Consider the following 20,171-nt stretch of genomic DNA (forward strand, 5'->3'; position numbering starts at 1 on the left):
ACGTAATGTTATAAAAATTTAATTTATAAAAAAAAACGTTATTAATTATAATAATAAACTTTTTTATATTTTTTAGTTTTATTTAATTTTTATTAATCCTCGAAATTACATGCTTCGTTTTTAGCCGGCGAAATAATACGATTTTATATAACGATATGAATTATTTCCGATACCGTTACCATGTTTAAACTACTTTTCAAGATTTTCTTACAATTTTAGCAGTTTCGATAGGAATTTTTAATAGAAAAAATTCGGGTAAATAAAATATCGATTTATTAAGATATATATTATTAAATTTTATTAAATAAAAAAATTAGAGTTTAATGTTAACGAATATATTTTTTTTATCCCGGTATTTTAGCACGATAAAATAATACGTTTTATTTATTAAAATATTATTTTTTAATATTTAAATAAGTTTAACGTTATTATCGTAAGTTAAACTTAAGTAAAGGCCTAAGTATTCGTTAATAACCTTTAAAAGTTATTTAATTAATAAGTTATTAATTAACGGGATGTTAATTAATAAATTATTTCGAAATATATAAGCTTTATTAATACTTTTTTTTCGTTAAATATTCCCGGTTATAATATATATTAAATTAACCAGGTTATAATAATAGTATTACGCTTTAAAGTAATTAAATTAAACGAAAATAAAAACTAATATTATTATTTTTACGTTCGAAAAGTGTATATATGACAAAATAAACGTAGTTTTATAAATAAAATTATATATAAGTTATATACGTTATATAATTTACTTATAATTAATATTTTAATAATATAATAAAAATAATAAACGATATTATATTAAATACGTCCACGATTAATAATTATAAATTTTAATATTTCGTTTTAATTATAATAATTCGAATAATAAATAAGTAAAAATGCTTTGTTTTATTTTATTTACGAGATTATTATTAAGAAAAAAAAAGGTCATTAGTTTCTTTATTATACGTTAAGTGTTCGAAATTATTCGTAACATATTATTATTAATAAAAAAACGATATATTCAACAAAATAAAACGGGAATAAAAAGTATAAAATATTATTATTAATAATACTTAAGTAATAAAAATAATTAAAAAACTATTTTATTATAAAAATTAAAATTAAATATATTTATAACCCATACTACCTTAAAATATAAGTTTACTAAATTCGATTAAATTATATTATAAACATAAATAAATTTATTTAAATATACATAATTTTTTAATTCATTAATGAGAAATATTCATAAATATATATGCATATAAAGATAATATACTGCTTTTATATGTATAAAGTAAAATGATTTGGCGGGATGGCGGATCTTACGGTTATCGTCCAACGTACTATCATGCGTTCGAATCTCACCCAGCTCAACCTGCCAACCCCCCTGCCCCTATCCCCCCACCTTGACATCGATGATTCTATTCTGTGCCTTGTTCCTGGCAGGGTGGGCTGGCCAGCCATCCACACCATAATACTATGCGTACTTGGACCCCATAGCCTGAAGGACCGGTTCCGCCGAATTAATATACGGAATCTTATGCATTTTCTTTCATTTCCCTCTCTTTACCTCTTCACCTCTTTACCTCAAGGCTTTTCTTGTTGTGCTGGGTTTCCGAAAATTACATTCATTTTCCTCGTTTCACTCTTTACCTGCTCCGCCGGCTGAGTTTATCATTCATTTTACTGAACAAGTATTTGTTTGTCCCTTCTTTCCACGTCAGATCGGCAGTATCAACCCCAAAGTCATACTTCTGAGTCACTATACATAGGTAGCTAAGCTATCTACCTACTTGACAATTATTTTTAAACGGTGCTCCGGTATCAGCATATTGAAGAATTATATTCCCCGAGACAAGGACTTTAGAACGTACAATCGCTTGCATATGGTGTAGGATACGTCATCGAATCATCCGGATAAAGATCTCTCAGAAGCCGAAGGTATGAAGTTCGCAAGCGTTGGTGCCCTGGCCATTGCGGCCCCTTTGGCCGTGGCTGTCAAGACAGAGAGGACCTTCGCCGTCTTACACTTTACAAAAAACCAATTCTTAACCGAAGGTCCTATGGACCCCGTCGTCAACCCCGGAACAGAGGCAACCCACTACCACAGCATCATGGGAGGAAGTAACTTCGGCATCAACACCAAAGGCGACGACTTGTTGAGCTCAGAGTGTACCACGACCACTATCAAAAATGATAAGAGCAACTACTGGGTTCCTAGCCTTTTCTTCCAAGATCCCAAGAACCCATCCAGCTTCGAGAAAGTGCCCTTTTACTACATGAACGTCTACTACTTGTAAGCCCCCCTTTATAATAAAAATAGACCGTATTTGTTTAACTAATGTGTATGTTTAGTTTCGAGCCCACCAACGGCACTGTCGAGCCCTTCCCCGTCGGCTTGAAAATGCTGAGTGGTGATTCCAAGACTAGAGACCCTCCTAAGTTTGGAGGAGGGAGCAATCTTGATCCTGATAAGGGGCCGATCCAGCCGATCCAGTGGACTTGTCCTAGGCAAAATTACAATCCTGCTTCATACCCGGCAGACTCAGATGGAACTACGGCAGGCATGCAGGATCCCAACAATAAGGGTGCGGGCGCAGGGTTCCCCCTTTACGACTGCGACGGCACCTACTCCCCTCTCAGACAGGACATCCACTTCCCTTCGTGCTATAACCCCCAGGCAGGCCTTGACGATTACGAAAACAACATGGTTTGGCCAACCACCGTAGATGGCCTGCAGACTTGCCCAGCAGGATACATTCACGTGCCGCATATCTTTTATGAGGTGTATTGGGACACACCTTCGTTTAAGGACCGGTGGACGCCCGATGGAAAGACGCAGCCTTTCGTTCTATCTAACGGTGATGCTACCGGCTACAGCTCGCACGGTGATTTCATCTCTGGGTGGGACCAAAACACCCTTCAGACTATCATCGATACTTGCAATGCTGGTGACAGTGGCATGGAGAAATGCCCCAATATCCCCGGCGGCGTCAACGACAACAAGGACTGCACTATCAAGCCGGCTATTGGCGCTCTAGTAGCAGTCTCGGAAATTCTGAATGCGCTCCCGCTCAACTGCCCTGTCACAGGTTGGGGCAAAGGTGGTGTTTCTAGCGGTTCTGGTTCGGACTCCGGGTCGTCATCGTCTAAGCCTGCGTCATCGACCGTAAGTAGCATTCAGCCTCATCTATTCCCTCTTCTGGCATATTTTTGGAGTTTATTCTTTTATCATATGATCTCCTATTCCTGAACATGACCCACTATCCCGAATGGCCACATGGTCTAGACGTAATGGTTACTAACCCCGTATACCTAGTATGCCGCGAGCACGGCTACCCAAAAATCATCCTCTGTAGAGACGACTCTGAAGAGCGAAGTGACTAAGGCAGCTGCGTCATCTTCATCCGCTACTGGCCTTGCCTTCCTTGAAGTTTCTAGCTCGACCGTGGTGGCCGCAACACCTGTCGTTACCGCTGCCGCCGTGACATCTGTCGCGGTATCATCCGAAGCTGGAGATCCCGATGTCTCGACGGTTTGGGACATCGTCACCGTCACACTTACAACCACCGTAGAACCCCAATCTACACCTGCTCCCCTCCGAAGACGTCGCGCTCCCCACCGTAGTCATGGTCACATAAAGCGTCACCTCGAGGGTGGATTTGCAGGCCGCCGATAGACTCTACGAATCGCCAGCCAGATAGCTGGCCGTGTATTCGATTCTTCGTATGTACTATGTATGTATGTACATACATATCATTTTAGGAGATGCGCGGCGTGGCGAAAGGTTAGTCGATCGCACGTCAGAGGTTTGGCAACGGGCAGCATAAAGCCTTGAGTTGCTTTGAACTCATATTCTATTTTCAGCACGCAAGGCGGGAAAGCTTGCGAGGCATAGCGATGTTGGTCATTTCACTGGATTATTGACTTCTTTTTTTTAGCGTGCGCTGGACTGGGATGAGGCATACCAAAATTTGTGGGTGCTCGTGATTACTGGCGCAGTTTTGCGAAGTAACCCGCAGCGAACCCAATTCACTTCTTGATGTAGCATATTTGAATACAATTACCTGAACATAATGTTTCGAATTCCCCCAAGTTTTGCATTACTAAGTTGTACGCGTTTCTATATTATTCTTGAAGGGTAGATGAGATTTCGACTATCCATCCTTAAGCAGCCCCTTTCTCGGATTGCTACTTCACCATCTAGTTATTCTTAAAACCTTTATCTAGATATTTCTAGGGTGGATATAGAGGCATACCGGATAGATACGGCTTTTTAAGGGGTAACTCTACGGAGGAGACTTGTTATTATTCCTACCTGTAGGGACCTAAGGTTTAACGTACAATCGCCGTAGTTATTTATATCTTAATCTATCTATATATTGTATTATATCAACATAGCAATTCACTATTTCATAATGAAGTAGGTAGTTATAATAGCTTCTCGCAATATACCGAACGTTAAGACTCCCATTTTATTCACTCCACATTATTCTAGATGAGAAAAATCCAGGGTATAAACCTAATCGATGCCGTTCAAAATTCAATCCGTGAACCCATTCCATTCGCCATCGTCATTATCGCTTGAGATACTATCAATACCAGATTCATCTATATCGCCGGAGACACTCCCGCCGTCGTCTTCGTCTCCATCGTCTCCATCGTTTCCACCCTCGGGGCGACCGTCCTGTGTTGTCCTAGGTGGTTCAACGTCACTTGAAGACCTGGACTTATACTCCGGCTTAAGGGTTGGCATGCCCGAAACATCTCTAATGATTCGACCGTCATCATCGCGAAGATAAGGTCCGTCGCCATCGAAGTTCGATGGTACGTCGCGAACGAAAGCAGCGACGAAGAAGCCCATGACCCCCCGGCCGTCATCCTTGTAAGACCGAATACACGCCTCGGCGATATCGGGATCACCGTTGCTCCCGTCGATAGACCCGCGGACCGGCCATTCCCGCATACCACGGACTTGCTGGTTCCTACGTAGCACGCGCCAACCTCTTTCCTCAGCAATATCGGTTTGTAGCGCCTTCAAGACCACTTGTTCATTCTCCTCAGGATGAATCGAGCAAGTTGAGTAGGTGATTTTCTTAGCAGCAGGAAATTTAAAAGCATGAAGTAGCAAAGTAAGCTGGAATGATGATAAAGCTTCTAAGCGGGCCTTTAGTTCGTTTTCAGAAGAGACTATAGTCTCTTTCCCGTCATCATCGACCAGGATCGGCTGTGTCGTTTCTTGTTTAGTATCAGAGCCACCTCGTTTACGCTTGCGTCCTGAGTTGGCTAGCGGCATCTTTGACGTGCCTGGAGTTTCAGGGAGGTGTATTGTAGGCATATCATCTCTGCCGACTATGCCACTCCCCGAACAACTAGGGTCAAGCAACAAACATCCAACATTAGCGAACATCTCGGAATTTGGATCAACCCTGAGAAAATCCTGAGCAAAGCTCATCCGCGTAATTTCCTTAGCTCCGGCAAGCTTCACCATCTTTTCTAACGTCCGTGAGCGCTTTGGGTCTTTCTCAAACGCATATACCGTTTGTGAACACTGCTCATTCTCTGGGGTCCGAGAATACACGATGGCAGCAAGATGGGTCGTCTTATTCCCGGGAGCCGAGCAAGAATCGATAACATCGCCATCTTCAAAACGAGGGTCTAATAGATAAGCCGGAAAACATGAGGCCTTGTCCTGTAATATTAAAGCCCCGGAAGTGTATGCTTCCGTTTTAGTTATCTCAAACCCTGGGGAGATGGCCAGAAGGTTTGGTATGTGGTCATCCACGTGCAGGAATTTCCCGGGGGTAGAAGTCACTTCATTGATACTAAGAACCCTAGTAAAGGTAGTAAATGTGGTTGCCAACTGATCCTCGACGGTTGTTTTCAGAGTATTTACACGTACCCATCGGGGATAGCCGGCTGCCTCACCTAAGAACTGGGTAGTTATCTGTTCCCTCAAGGATTGGATCGACCCGGCTTTCCTCCGCAGCCGTGCTCTAGTAAACTCAGCATTTAATCGGGCTTTATGCCGCTCAATAGAGATTCTCAGGCCATGAGTAGCAGGGAGAACAATGCCTCTCTTAGAAAGCAAGAAATCATGAGCGAGAAGTAGGGCCAACAATGGACTTAACTAATGAATCACTAAGTCATCAGCCGATGTCGGACCAAGAAATATGCATTGACGTATCAATGTGCACTCTTGCTTGCTTACCTTGCGCTCATGACGTAGAAGTTCAGAGTTGTCGATGACTTCCTTCAGCACGGGGCTCCATTTACATGTCTCTAAGGCCAGGGCGTAGACTTGCTGTTGGGGGGATTTCAAATCCTTCTTGCCGAATATCCGAGTCTTTAAATTGCCTCCAGATGAATTGATTGGCGCTTCCGATAATATATCAGCTGTTTCATGATAGAGAGACATTCTTCAATCACATGCTCAGGTTGTCAGCTTGTACATGAGCAGAGGTTAGAATTAGAAGAATCCAAAAGAGTAAAAATCTTGGTTAGCAGAGTTAAAAGAATCTTAATCGATAACCTTGGAAATCTAACTCCGCAATCTCCACTTGTCATTCTAATAGGTCAAGACTGCACCTAGCCCTGGAGTAGGTACGGTCCTGGCGCTGTAGATCCAGGTGCTACCTAACAGGCTGCTAAGTACCTAGGAAAGCACGCTAGGGCAATGCAAATTGTGAACCTTAACTATAAATTCACTACAGGTAGATATTAGATATGCACTGTACAATACCTCTTTTCTTCCCTCGAACGATTTTCACATATGCCAAGAGATATTTTCTCTAGCACCAAATAGATTCGAGACACTCAGCTTCGGATCGCAGCTCTTCATATCATCCAAAAGCATTTCACCCGGTCCATACGAGGTAATTGATCCGTCGACTATTGCTTCGGCAAATAAATGACTGGAAATTTCAGTTGTAAGGTACCTAAGGGATCGAATCGATCGAATTTCATCCTACCAACACATGCAGCACATGTTAAATCATTCATTCATAGTACATACATATAGCACCAATCTTTGAAATATATGCCTACCGACAGACTACCTATATATCAATCACTGTTCATTTCCCCACTTCCGATGAAGCAGATGGATTAATCGATTAATAAGAAATGTAGCGACATGATTCAAGAAGCGGCTAAGTCAACCGCCGTGTACGCCGAAAGCATCACGAGGGCTCTTGTCCTAAATCCTAGATGACGCCACTCGGGACAACGTTCTTAACGAATCTTAGATCCATGGATAGGTATTAGTCAAATACGTGGCACGGTTGTTGTTGTTGTTGTTGTTGCGCAGCCTAGAGCCATTTCTCAAAGTTCTCCCAATACAGTTACATCATTTCTATCATATGTAGACGGCGCGCCGCACGCTACTAGTACATGTTTGTACATAGGTAGGTACCTACCTACCTAGTATGTACGTACCTACTCATTCATTTCAACCTTGAACTTGGAAGTTGTGGTCCACTTGGCAGCTTGGGTCTCCACTGAGAAACTTGATTAGGTATCGAGGTACCTATCAAATCCAGACCCGAAAGATTTCTTTTATATTAATAACGACTCCTTTGTTAAGGTAGTCGTCCATCGGTTGGTCGGAGGTTGGTAGACGCCGACTCGACATGATTCTTCATAAGCCTAGCCCACGCGACTTAACCCGCCAGCCCGCTTTCGCTGAGCTTGCCTATTTCATCACTCAGCTGAAAGAATACAACATCCGATATAGACGATGCGGATGAAATTTACAAGATTCGGGGCCGACAAGGTGCGAGCAAATAGCCTTACCTTGCCCGACCTACCTGGGTAGGCAGATGGGGATTTTTAAATCAAACGACTTGAGTTGAGCTGTCGGGACCGGACTAGGGTTAAGTCCTGACATATGGCTATTGCGTCTTCCGTCGCGTCTTCGAATCAACTATCGAACCGTTTTAACTATTACAAGCCACATTAATAGTACCTACCTACCTAGGCACTGGGCACTTATGGATGTTTCGCAGCTTGCTCGAGTAGATACTGGGTACATATCTGCGTACCTAGATAGGTATTGATATATACCTATACATACCTACCTAGTATGTATGAAATATCCTTAGACATGAGTCCTGTCGACAATAGATCGACAGATCTGGGCCCCTTGCACCATGTGTAACGAAGAACCGCAATCATACGTTCACATATTCATCAATTTTCTTCAATATCGTCAAGAAGACTGTACGGCATCATCGATAACTCGGCCCGGGCTGGTACAAAGCCCGGCTGCCGGTAGACCTTCCCTGCTTCCTCCCTGCAAAGCTCTACGGCACGACCGCATAGTTGAGTCAGTGGGTCTTTTGAAGGACCTGTTAATGGGTCATGGACTCATAGACGCTTATGGCTTATACTATTCTCGGTCCTAACTACTTCTAACGCTCCTTGGTTGGACTATTCGACCCACTAGTGCGCTATTCGGGATTGTGACAGTGCTGTTATTGGTTCAACGATGGACATCTTATGTTACCAATTTGGAGACTACTTTCAACACACACACACACACTCTCTCTCTCTCTCTCTGTCTCTCTCCCTCATCCCATGCGTAAGATCTAATATTCCACCCATCACTCGCGCGAATTTCACACCCGGACTTAAACGGGGACGGAGTGCGACTCGGTAAGTTCCTTCTGTATCACACTACATTGCATAAGAACCCTACAAGGTATGTACATAAGGGCGTTTGATTCGTAACAATAGCATCACATAATCTAGTAAACGTGGAACCCCGATGTGCCGATTTACTGTCAGATACTTAAATAACAAGAGCTACTAGGTAAGACCCGTGTCCGAAGACAAAGAAATATATATACCTATATATTGTCACATTGCCTGCTTGGGTCCGTAGGTAACATCGTTTGTAAAAACTCCGAGGAATTTAATATCATATCCATATATTACCTACATTTCGAGGGTCGTTGTAACTATCCCATCTCAGCTTTATATCATACTGGTACCTAATGTCCTAGTCCCGGTTTTTTTCATATATCATTTCATCTCACCCCATCCTATCCCATCCCGGAGAACCAGAGCATCCTCTACTTATACTTCAGTTGCATACTCTTATCTATTTGGCACTGGTCAACACTTCTCCGTCATGTCGTCGCCGGAGGAGTCCTCTTCGGAGTCGTCCGCTACGATGACCGAGAACGAGCGTGACGTCGAGTCACAAAAACCCAGCAGTCACTTGTCTTACTTTCAGCGCCAATTCGAACTGTCCGGCATATCTCCCGCGGTCTTGGCGTGGAAGTATAGGGGCGAAGGAACCGTTGAAGAGCCGTTCGTAGTCGACTTCCTTCCCGATGATCCTAAGAACCCGATGAAGTTTTCGGAGGCGAAAAAATGGGGTATCACTGCCATGCAGGCCATCGCTGTGCTTGCTGTCACCTTCGTTTCTACGGCCTATACGGGGGGTATCAGTGAGGTTATTAAAGAATTCCACATCAGCGAAGAAGTAGCAATCTTGGGTGTCTCCCTATTTGTCATTGGCTTTGCCATAGGGTATGTGGGACATCGTCTGCTCCATACGAAACTAGGTTCTGTTCACCAGCTAACATTCACGTTAAAGACCGTTGATATGGGCACCACTGTCGGAAATGTATGGCAGACAGATACTATTCTTCTTTACGGTATGTCAATGGAGATCCCGGCCCCTTTTATCGCCCAATGCTGCTTGGTAGTCGGCTAAGAAGAGTCGCTAATAATTATTTACTATAGTATATGGGCCTAACGGCATTTAATGCCGGTGCGGCGGGATCGCCAAATATCCAGACGCTTATCATCCTCCGCTTCTTTGCCGGAACGATTGGAAGTTCTCCCTTAACTAACTCTGGCGGTGTCATCGCCGATATGTTCCCCGCTACCAAACGAGGGTTAGCAACCGCCTTATTTGCTACCGTACGTATTTCACCTGATCCAATACCTCCGCCTAAGGATCTAGGTCGAATCATTTATCAATAAAATAAAAATCAAGTACTAATTTTGACCGTGTCCAGGCCCCATTCCTAGGCCCGTCTATTGGCCCGATTGTTGGTGGTTTTCTCGGTGTTGGAGGAGGTTGGCGATGGGTGCGTACTTTATTTACAGATTTGTCGTTGCAGGAGAAACATTTACTAACTTACCGTTACTGGAATAGGTTGAAGGTCTCATGGCTTGCTTTACCGGAATCCTCTGGATCCTATGCACTTTCCTCATCCCTGAGACGTACGCCCCTATCCTCCTCCGAAGACGGGCTGAGCAGCTGTCCAAGATGACTGGCAAAGCCTACATATCCAAGATGGATGCCGGTAAACCTAAGAAGACCATGGGCCGCGAATTCAAGGTTGCCTTATCTAGACCTTGGATCCTATTGTTCCGTGAACCTATCGTTCTTCTGACCTCTCTATATATGGCCATCGTATAGTACGTAATACCTTGCCCGCTAAAAGGGGGTGTATAAGAATAAGAATACTAACTGCTATCGTTTTCAGCGGAACCTTATACATGATGTTCGCCGCGTTTCCTATCGTCTACCAACAATATCGAGGGTGGTCTCCAGGTGTCGGCGGTCTTGCTTTCCTAGGTATTGCTGTCGGGATGTTATTTTCGGTTGCTTACAGCGTTTACGACAACAAGCGATACGCCAAGACTGCTGCAGCGCACCACGGCAACGCTCCGGCCGAAGCACGGCTGCCACCTGCCTTGATCGGCTCTGTGCTACTCCCAATAGGCCTATTCTGGTTTGCGTGGACGAATGGTCCTAATATCCATTGGATCGTATCTATCATCGCTTCCGCATTCTTCGCTTCCGGGCTTGTCCTGGTCTTCTTGAGTCTGATGAACTATCTGATCGATTCATGTAAGTGTTTATACGTCTCCTGCCTAGCCTATAACGAAGTTGTATCTAATATGGGAGTAGATGTCATCTACGCAGCATCGGCCCTCGCCGCGAATTCCGTTCTACGATCGATCTTCGGCGCCGCATTCCCCTTATTCACAACTGCCATGTACAACAATTTGGGCATACACTGGGCCAGCTGTGTCCCGGCGTTTCTCGCCCTAGCCTGTCTACCCTTTCCATTTTTGTTCTATAAATACGGCGGCGCCATCCGAATGAGATGCAAGTTTGCCGCCGAGGCTGCTGAGGTCCTAGTCAGGATGCGGACAGGGACTAACGATGGTAGACAACCCCCAGGAGGAGGCCCGAAAGAAGGGCAGGAAAAGCAAGAAAAAGAATAAAAATTTAAAACAACTCAATTCATTTACTGACGACGGTCACGATCTCGGGTAATCTGGATAATGGATAACATGGGATCTCGATAGAAAACAAAGTGGTGAATTTCGGGCGCATTTCAATGCATAGCGGTCGTTGATTTCCCGCCGCACAATATCTGGGCAACTTGGTAATCACTTGGGTATAATGGGTGGTTACTTCTAGATACCACAAGACACACAACTCTTGAATACATATTTTCTAATGTTTTGATATAAAGACGATGTTGGCGCATCTATAGTATCTCATATACGATGCTCTTTGAAGCCTTGATAGGTACTTAGGTAGGTAGGTATATAAGCGCATGCTGTCCATGGTTTGAAACTAAGAGCTAAAGCAAGGGTACGTAAAGGGGACAGGTATATACGTAGGTAAGTATCATACCAGATACAGATAGATTGGAGACACGGATTACCTAGTTTCGACTCTAGTTCTAAAGTGGAATCAGTAGTTTTCTAATAGATGAAGGTCTGTCACTCGAGGGTCGAGTATGTAAAGATATCAGAGGGATAGTAAGATACCTTCGCATAGGTATGTATCGAGAACGATTCATCTATAGATGCGCTAGGATTTCCCCCGATCCATCCGCATAGCACCAATACAACACCATACAACACTCCCATAATACCCAAACCCATCAAAATTATTTATTTTGTAGTATAATCCCATACTCACTAGATATCTTAGATATCTTCAATCCTAGCTCAGACGGCAAGAACACAAACCCAGGATGACCGACACACAACGCGAGCACGGCTAAAGCGATGAGAACACTGTCAAGCGCAATAAAGAGGGGCTCGTTACTGATCAGGCCTCCTCTATACCCATCGCTTAGTTCAGCAACTCGGTATCCGCATCGTGCTAGAACAAGTAGGACCGCGGCGGTGAGAAAGATCAAGAAAGGCTTTAAGCGAGGGCTATTAATCGTCCGCCTTGTACTCTTGAAGTACCGGAACAGGTAGTCGGCGAGAAGGCCGCAGAAGACGACCATGGAGAATACTTGGAAGCATAGCCCGACGAGACTTAGGTCGACTGATGCCCGATTCTGGCCGGAGCTTGACGTCGTCAACCCACTATAATACCCCTTCGAGTTAGAAAATTTAATTCTACATGTGGTAATGGTCATTGGAGTACAACAGTGAAGTTCTGGTATGAACTTTTACACCAATCAGGGGCATGGGCCGAAGACAGAAATGTGCTACGTACCCGCCAATGCCTTGTAACGTAAGGGAGAATACATCTGATACAATGAAGACAACGTAGTAGAGCTTTGGCTTAATGCGAGAAAGAGACGGATCAAGGTTTTCCGCGATCTTCGCCATCGTCACGTAGATCGCCGCGGAGTAGAAGACGGGGGCGGTACCGATGCAAAATATCGAACAAAAGGTTAAATGTAAGTAATTGCTGCTAATAGACCACGTGAAGTAGAAATAATATAGACGGAAGGACGTACTGATCTGCATCATGAATCCAGAAAAGCTGAACGGGTTGTAGAAAAGCATCACACGTCCACCATAACCAATTACCTCGGTCACGGACCCTACCGCCATACAACCTAGAAACCACCAACTTTTCCAGACGAATCCAAGTATACTGTGGATTAATAGAAGGGCGGAAAAGATGCACATGAAAGCGATGCTGCTGCCGAGAGACGGACGATATTGCAAAACGGACATCTCCAAGGGGCAAAGGTCCAGAGTACATGTGGCATGTGGGCCAAACGGTATAAGGGGTATAGCACTCATTATGGATTGTAATTCTCCAGGGGACAGAGGATGTGAAAACGAGAATGAAATAAGTAGGTAGAAACAGATGTATGGTATAGTTGGGTGATATACGATTGATGATGGCGATTTATTAGTTTGATAGGTAGGTATAGATCCAAACACTTCCAAGGTTATGCTAGAATATCAGAACCCCTTTATATTGTTTTCAAAACCCTCCCCAACTACCTAATACTTAAATACCTAAATACCTGGTGTGTAACCAAATACATACCGATTCTCAACAAATTCTTTACGAGGTTCTTCCGTCCAGAAGACTGCGTTTGGGCACAGCTGCCATGAGTACGGTATTCGTCATCGGGTGGTTTCCAAGAGGAGCAGGGCATAGCCACTTAGATATGAGATGTTATTTTGATGGATTCAGATCAACGATTGTAGCAGACCAACGGCAATAATCATAGACGTCGTCGCTGCCTATACGCATGCGTTGGGTGTGATATAGGCCGAGAATCGCTTGTCTGGCAGGTCTGGCCAATCACGGAAAAGAAAACTTCGCACTCGCTTAACGACAATAATGACTGCGTCTGTGGTGATGGTCTAGGTATCTATGGTGTGCCAAGAATCCCGCGGACCGCGGGGTTGAGTATGGGATATATGCGAAAGCGAGAATATCTTATGAGATATCAGATAATTATACCTGGATCTTGTTATTATTGTGGTCTATATTTGAGGCTTAGCTTACACCAGCGATTAGGGTCGTAGGGCTGAAACTGTCGCACTCGGGTGGTCTCACATATGCGGTACGGTTTATAATAGTAGATACCTAGGTAATAATCGTCTTTGGCTACAGGATTGATAAATCTCCAGGGCTTCTATTAAGTCATGGTGATAGGAGACATCGGACCGGATCTAGTAAAGTCAGCAGAAAATTGAAATTCTTACAAACATGTCAATATTCATGGAAAATATCATAGGTGAGATATGAAGCCGTTCCAATAAGAAAATGAACTAACAGGAGATAATGCGTCTATATTTTTTTTTAGGCAGCATTGTTAGTCACCCTTAACATGCTGGGTATATACTATACAATATGATTTGTAAGTACTTGACGAGGCAGAAATGCATAGTACAACTTCACTGTAGTTCATATGCATACGTGACATATCTCGTACGATGCCGGTGAGTTGCAGTGGCCGTAGAATGACAAACTGATTTGCGCTATAATCAAATGAGAAATAATGAGAAGAATTCAATGTTGTAAATCGTAATCTTATGAAGATCTAAAGGTCCCCGAGAAAAAGTCGATTCAAGACAGCTGGGCTTGGAATTAATTTTGTCGCCTTTGTTGTTGGTTATCGTCTCGAAGAGATTGATGAAAGCTGGAGCATCCATCTGTCATAACCCGATATTAAACCGTGAAATATGCGCACTAGCAAGAATTAAGGGGAGAAAAGCATGCGAACATGCGGTCGTTAGTTCCACGAGTGTTCACCAACTAAAAGAGTGTCGGGAAAGTGTGACGTTACTGGCAAAATAACTGTAAAACCGACTTAAAAACTTGTCGGCCAATCAGAACAGCTACCATAAACGCTAATTTCCCGGCCACGCGCAAGATAACCGCGCCTCGCCAAGGTTGGAGAAACCGCGGCGATCCTAAACAAGGATCGGAAATTACGTATCAGGGGCTAAATTAACTATCTACCACACATGCACCAAGCGCACCGACACATCCAACCAGATACATCACCGGGACTACAAGGGAGCGGGGGAGAGGGAAAATGCAACATTCACGATTTGGAAGAAGCCGAAGACAGTTGTGCGTTTCAAGGAGTTTTTGCAAATATGAACTTCGAATGAAGCTGGCTTTGTCATAGGCATCCGAGGCCATAAATACAATTAGGAATTAAGTACATATGCAACCGAACCGTTACGTTCACGCCTCATGATTGCCAAATCGGCCATATCCCGGCTTTGAATCATTAACACAGAAAACCAAGGGTGATCGCCTAAGCGAAGAAGAGGGCGGCGGCACCGACAACGGCCGCGAAGAGGCCAGAGCCGGCGACGGTGGAAGCACCGGCAGTGGGGATGGGGCTGCCAGTGGGGTACGAGGAAGAGGGAGGGTTGCTGATAGGTTCAAAGTTAGCCACCTTAGCTGTTCGGATTTAATTAGAGATCGGCTTGGGGATGTACTTACGAGGCAGTGAAAGAGCCGGTGGAGTGAGGAGCACCAGGGACAGAGGGGACGCCAGTGCCGGCGGGGGCAGAGGGGGTGACCGTGATGGTCGAGTAGCTGACGGTGGTGGTGGGCACACAGGTGGTGTAGGTGATGGGGATCACAGAGGTGGCGTAGCTGGGCTGCTGGGGAACCTTGGTGGTAGGGTAAGGAGCAGACGCAGAGGGAACGCCACCGGTAGGGTAACCACCGGCAGGGGTGGACTTGGACGCAGAGCTGGCGGGGGAGCTAGCAGCCGGGGCGGGAGCGCTGGGAGTGCCAACAGGAACGCTCTGAGAGACGGCAGGGCCGGTAGGGTAACCGGGCACGGTGCCGTTGGAAGGAGCAGAGTGGCTGGGGGCGGGAACAGCGCTGGTGACGGCGCTGGAAACGACACCGCTGGACACCGGGTAGACGGTGCTGGAGGTGACGGTGGACCTGGCCGGGCAATCGGTGACGGTGGGGGCACACGAGGTGATGGTCACGAAGTCAGTCGAGTAAATAGTGCTACCGGCCATGGCGGCGCCGGCGAAGAAAACAGCTCCGGTGAAACGCATCTTGAATATGTTGTTTGGTATACTGAACGTGTAGAAACGAACAAGGGTAGTTTGTTTTTGGAAGTGAAAAAGAACGTGATGAAAGCTGCAAGCTTATAGGGTTGTGAAAGAGTGGACGACCGAAGTCAAAGCTGAGTCAAGTGACTGGAATTGCGGTGATGGCTTTTTGGCTGGAGAAGGAAAAAAGAAGAAGTGTGGACATGATGGAGAGGCGGTCGAGTATTAATAGGATGACGAACACAAAGGATTTCCCGAAAGGGGACGATCCTCGCAGGTTGGGAAATTAAACAGAATAGGAATCTCCATGGGACTCTGAGCTAGTCCACTAGGTGTCCAGGTCCAGGGCTGTGTCTACAGGGGAGAGTGAGAGGGGTTTAGGGAAGCACATCGGCGGTGGAGGTTGTGGGTTAGGGAGACGTTATAGACAACTGGGGTACTAGGTACTATGTATGTATTACCTATGCTGCTATGTCAAAATGGCAATGGAAGTCTACTCCACTCCGCTTGACAATTAATTTGACAACGGAACCCCATTCCCTTTAGTTACCTCTAGGTACTAGTAGTTACCTAGTAGTAGTTAATAATACCTCGCTTGCTTTGAGGCTTCGAGAAGGGCTAAGGGGGGAGGGGCGGGGGGAGAGGACCCTTTCTGCCTTTGTGAAGACGACCAAAGAAATCCTTAAAGAAAAAGAATCTGATACATACTTCCTGATCTCTAATTTTGGCATCTGGTTATTGGCCTCTCTTTCATTTTCCTTTCATTTTTCTTCTTTTTATGTAGTAGTACAATGGCCATGCACGACGATATCGTTTCAGCGTTTCAGCGACTCAGGAACCTAACCAAAAGATGAAGGTGATGGATAGATCGATGGCTGATTCGTGGACGATGGATGCCCGCAGGGGGTAATTCTCCGCAAAAAGACGACAATCATAACCACTTAGAAGCTGGGCTAGGATCTTAAATACAGCGGAGCTAAGTACCACCGAGAAAGCACTTTTACAGGATCAGATTGGCTCTTCCCGAACCTCACCAGCAAACAAGCATTAATGGTGTAAAATGATGACATCCTGTCATGTATTGTGAGGAAAATTAAGCTAGCGTCTAATGGAACTAGCTGTTTCGAGTACAGATGAAAATTTCGAATCTTTTCGAGTGACCATCGAGTGAAGGTGGTGAAAGATGCACCACATTCGGTCCCAAGCTCTACTATGTAGTACCGGTGCACGCATGCGAGCTTTCCGATGATCTCGGGAGTTTCGCGGTGCTAAAATGAGAAAGTTGTTGGTAATAGATATTATCGAAAGGCTTGACACACGCATACGCATACGTCCTAGGTACCTATGCAGGTATGTTAGGTGGGTTTCCCTTATGGCGCGTCGCTGACTCGTTCGTCCGATGTTTGCTCTTTTTGCTCTTCAAAGTTCAGGGATCTCTCCCTTCCTACCTTAACTGCTTAAGCCTCTCTCCATCGGTGGCGGCTGGGCGGTAAATCTGAGTCTGCAGGTGTCCACTAATGCAGGAACACAATCTTCACCCTCCCCGGCATACCTACATGGTAGGATTTAGGTACTACAGGTAGGTATGTCTAAGTTGAACAAATCACATCTCTTATAATATAGACAGACCAGACGGAGTAAGAGTAATGAGGATTATTAGAAGAAGCAGGCGCTGAGAAGACTAGGCTAGACGCCCGCCTTCTCATTAGGTCGTCCAGTTAATACTGACATCTTTCATTGGGCATTCATCCAACGACTCATTTACAAAAGCTGCAAAGCAATAATTAGAAGTAATAATGGTGTGACTGACTTGTTTAGGCAACTGTCGAAGCTGGCTGGCTGAGAGGGGATGGCGCAGTTGGTAAAAGATAGTCCTCGATAATTTCTCCCTGACGATCCTACCCATGTGGATTCATGGGATTAACCACTGGGGGGCTAAGAGGCAGAGAGGCAGAGAGGCAGAGAGGGTCCAAGAGGGTCCAAGGAAGCCCACTACTTTTTTACCTACCGAACAGAACCAACCGAGATAGAAATCGGGTCAAGTGCTTCGCCAAGACCGTAGATTGATTACCTTCCCGTTCATCAGTCTTCCTCCTGCAAGATTCCAATAATAATACTCTTACAGTCTTGGTAGTAGTATTATTATTATGTATGTACACTACATAAGTAGGTAGGCAGGTAGGTATGTATGTATGTATTAGTATAGAACAATTACTGTACTGTTACTCAAGACTCAAGCATCTTAAAGCAAGCCTTGGAAGAATAAAGAATATTTTCAAGTAGAGTCTAACTCGTTTCGGGTGAAGAGGGGGAGAGAGAGAGAGAGAGAGAGAGCGAGAGAGAGAGAGAGAGAGAGAGCGAGAGAGAGAGAGCGAGTTCAGTACCGATGTGGATATCGATGGTGTCTCACCACTGACGACCATATAAATCCACCGAGGCTGCAAGGTCTGTGTATGTATGTAAGGTGTCGTCATGTTTCTCGATCTGCATCCGTTGTACCTAATTCTTCGGTTGGCGCCAGCTAAATCTTTGCTAGGCGAAACGTGCTTGGCTTTTAATTAGAACGACGCCGCGTCCTGCGTGTCTCTCTTTGACATGTGCTCTGCTACATGATAGTAGATTGCCGGACTGCCAGACACCCCCAAAGCGCTCAGACCTTTAAGTGGCTACCTATGTAGGTACCTAGGTGCTCGCTTAGATGAGCTCGGGATCGTCCCCAGTTCTTGGGAAGAGCTTACTTTTCTTAGGCGCCTGTGGATCATGGATCATGGAGTAAAAGGAGGACGTGATCTACTTAATTAAACTTGGCCAAATCTCGGTCTTATTGTCCCTTTTCCCTACCGGATAGTCCGACCGTTCCGTTGTTCAATATCCTTCATGGGTTACTATTCTTTCATTTATGTCATGGCGGTTCCCCCGTCTCTTAGAATACCTTTGCCAAGCTTGGTTCTATGGCGACATAATCGATACCGGTTCCCTCGAAGCCTTGACGAATTCATTAGTCTCCAGATGCGATTAATTAGGTGAGAACCTAATCTGTCGACGATCGCCTAATGATACGATCAGTGGACGAGACTATCCAGAGCGATCACAACCTTGGGAAACTTGAGCGAATTTCGAGGTGCTAGGAATCTTCTGGCATTATAAATCCGACGTCCAAGCGAAACAAGATCTATGGTTGAGCAGAGCATATGCAAACCACGATGGGCTTTTCTCCCAAGTATTGGTACTGCGGCATCCTAAAGTCGGATTGATGAAAAGTGATGATGTTATGTCGCTCATCCGACCAGAAAGAAACCCTGGAACCTGCAGGCTGAGGACGACAATATTACATCGGTTTTAATGTGTTCCTAGCCTTTTAGATCTCCATCGTCCTTATCGCGAACCTCTTGGACACTTAAGAAACACGGGAATGGGTTTGAATAATTTGTCTGCCGGTACTAATGAACGCTTCATAGCTATCGTCTCGAGTTCAGTACAAGTCCCCGCAACTTAGCCGACCCACGAGTTTTCTTCGAGAGTCGAAATCTACGTATCTAAATGCCAAAGTAGCCAGGAGTTCGAAGCAGCTTCACGATGTATTGAATCCTTCCGACATAATAACGGACGGCGTATATGAATCAAAAACTGATGGCCGATGTCGCTATATCTTCCAATACAATGTGGATGTGTCATGGTCGATCAAGCCAAAAACATATAACCATCAGTAATTTATGCTCGATGTCCGTTGACGACTTCCCCGTTTCGAATTGGACGATGATCAATTGATATGCCAGAATACCCGTGGACCTGAGAACAAATTCCAACATACATAATATAGTATGTCAAGCCAAGGTAACACATGATGGGAATGAATGGGTTACACCACCTGGAAGCCAAGCGGTAACTTGAGAGATATTTACCGGCCCTGGAGGATATCTCGTACCTGTGTCAAGCAAGATGATGTGTTGTACCCTGTGTTGTACAGGGACTCGGAGGCTTCCATTTTCATGGATCTTCTTATCTGGAGTAGCTATGCCGCATACTTTGAACGATCGGGACAATGGGTTCTGGATTCTAATCTCATCCCATCTATGTCCTTCGAAGACTCATAATTATTGAGGGTTTTTTTAGTAATTTTTGGGGAGTGCCGTTTTGAAGATGCGAGGATGAGCTGACTCGATTTGTTCCCATGTTCTCACGGGGTTGATTTTCAGTGAAGGCTTGGTCTAGCGGTGTGCCGTATTAATGTAAAGCTGCATGCGGTTGAACGGCTCTGACAAGTCTCATTGATTCGAACGTGGACACGTGGAGGTGATAGTTAGGTATTTATAAAGTCGGGAAACTTAGAATATTAACAATGTGAATTTGTGATTTTGCCTAGAACGTATCAATCACACATGTCCTGATAG

General features: G+C 44.7%; 5 protein-coding genes across 5 annotated transcripts; 2 read left to right on the forward strand and 3 right to left on the reverse strand.

Annotated features, from left to right (window-relative positions):
- The first annotated feature begins 1,806 nt into the window (after nucleotides 1–1,806).
- GGS22DRAFT_80580 (uncharacterized protein) lies at nucleotides 1,807–4,202 on the forward strand. The gene is made up of 3 exons (XM_047968147.1): nucleotides 1,807–2,296; nucleotides 2,356–3,169; nucleotides 3,320–4,202. The coding sequence occupies exons 1-3, from the start codon at nucleotides 1,944–1,946 to the stop codon at nucleotides 3,677–3,679; spliced, it is 1,527 nt and encodes a 508-aa protein (XP_047814653.1). The 5' UTR covers nucleotides 1,807–1,943; the 3' UTR covers nucleotides 3,680–4,202.
- A 19-nt stretch (nucleotides 4,203–4,221) lies between these two features.
- Nucleotides 4,222–6,630, reverse strand: GGS22DRAFT_174289 (S-adenosyl-L-methionine-dependent methyltransferase). Its single transcript, XM_047963059.1, has 2 exons — nucleotides 6,212–6,630; nucleotides 4,222–6,130 (listed from the first exon to the last, which is right to left on the reverse strand). Exons 1-2 carry the CDS (start codon nucleotides 6,416–6,418, stop codon nucleotides 4,544–4,546), a joined length of 1,794 nt encoding a protein of 597 aa, XP_047814654.1. The 5' UTR covers nucleotides 6,419–6,630; the 3' UTR covers nucleotides 4,222–4,543.
- A 2,419-nt stretch (nucleotides 6,631–9,049) lies between these two features.
- Nucleotides 9,050–11,640, forward strand: GGS22DRAFT_197382 (polyamine transporter 1). The gene is made up of 7 exons (XM_047965971.1): nucleotides 9,050–9,537; nucleotides 9,605–9,665; nucleotides 9,754–9,933; nucleotides 10,032–10,103; nucleotides 10,172–10,437; nucleotides 10,506–10,873; nucleotides 10,934–11,640. Exons 1-7 carry the CDS (start codon nucleotides 9,134–9,136, stop codon nucleotides 11,251–11,253), a joined length of 1,671 nt encoding a protein of 556 aa, XP_047814655.1. The 5' UTR covers nucleotides 9,050–9,133; the 3' UTR covers nucleotides 11,254–11,640.
- Nucleotides 11,641–11,930: 290 nt separating this feature from the next.
- On the reverse strand, nucleotides 11,931–13,032 carry GGS22DRAFT_182123 (RTA1-domain-containing protein; the record flags this gene model as incomplete). Its single annotated transcript, XM_047963934.1, has 3 exons — nucleotides 11,931–12,360; nucleotides 12,494–12,694; nucleotides 12,737–13,032. The coding sequence occupies 3 exons, from the start codon at nucleotides 13,030–13,032 to the stop codon at nucleotides 11,931–11,933; spliced, it is 927 nt and encodes a 308-aa protein (XP_047814656.1).
- A 1,582-nt stretch (nucleotides 13,033–14,614) lies between these two features.
- Nucleotides 14,615–15,953, reverse strand: GGS22DRAFT_174296 (uncharacterized protein). Its single transcript, XM_047963060.1, has 2 exons — nucleotides 15,209–15,953; nucleotides 14,615–15,138 (listed from the first exon to the last, which is right to left on the reverse strand). Exons 1-2 carry the CDS (start codon nucleotides 15,781–15,783, stop codon nucleotides 15,018–15,020), a joined length of 696 nt encoding a protein of 231 aa, XP_047814657.1. The 5' UTR covers nucleotides 15,784–15,953; the 3' UTR covers nucleotides 14,615–15,017.
- Nucleotides 15,954–20,171: the final 4,218 nt, after the last annotated feature.

This window comes from Annulohypoxylon maeteangense, assembly GCF_022496945.1.
Source record: "Annulohypoxylon maeteangense strain CBS 123835 unplaced genomic scaffold GGS22scaffold_23, whole genome shotgun sequence".
In the NCBI taxonomy this organism is placed as follows: Eukaryota; Fungi; Ascomycota; class Sordariomycetes; order Xylariales; family Hypoxylaceae; genus Annulohypoxylon; species Annulohypoxylon maeteangense.

Bases quoted from the DNA above. Each gene is read 5' to 3' on its own strand.
- GGS22DRAFT_80580 (XM_047968147.1), top strand. From the start codon at position 1,944: ATGAAGTTCGCAAGCGTTGGTGCCCTGGCCATTGCGGCCCCTTTGGCC. The intron at 2,297-2,355 runs GTAAGCCCCCCT...GTGTATGTTTAG, and splicing joins TACATGAACGTCTACTACTT to TTTCGAGCCCACCAACGGCA. The intron at 3,170-3,319 runs GTAAGTAGCATT...CCGTATACCTAG, and splicing joins CTAAGCCTGCGTCATCGACC to TATGCCGCGAGCACGGCTAC.
- GGS22DRAFT_174289 (XM_047963059.1), bottom strand. From the start codon at position 6,418: ATGTCTCTCTATCATGAAACAGCTGATATATTATCGGAAGCGCCAATC. The intron at 6,131-6,211 runs GTAAGCAAGCAA...GTGATTCATTAG, and splicing joins TTCTACGTCATGAGCGCAAG to TTAAGTCCATTGTTGGCCCT.
- GGS22DRAFT_197382 (XM_047965971.1), top strand. From the start codon at position 9,134: ATGTCGTCGCCGGAGGAGTCCTCTTCGGAGTCGTCCGCTACGATGACC. The intron at 9,538-9,604 runs GTATGTGGGACA...TTCACGTTAAAG, and splicing joins GTCATTGGCTTTGCCATAGG to ACCGTTGATATGGGCACCAC. The intron at 10,438-10,505 runs GTACGTAATACC...TATCGTTTTCAG, and splicing joins CTATATATGGCCATCGTATA to CGGAACCTTATACATGATGT.
- GGS22DRAFT_174296 (XM_047963060.1), bottom strand. From the start codon at position 15,783: ATGCGTTTCACCGGAGCTGTTTTCTTCGCCGGCGCCGCCATGGCCGGT. The intron at 15,139-15,208 runs GTAAGTACATCC...TGAACCTATCAG, and splicing joins ACCGGCTCTTTCACTGCCTC to CAACCCTCCCTCTTCCTCGT.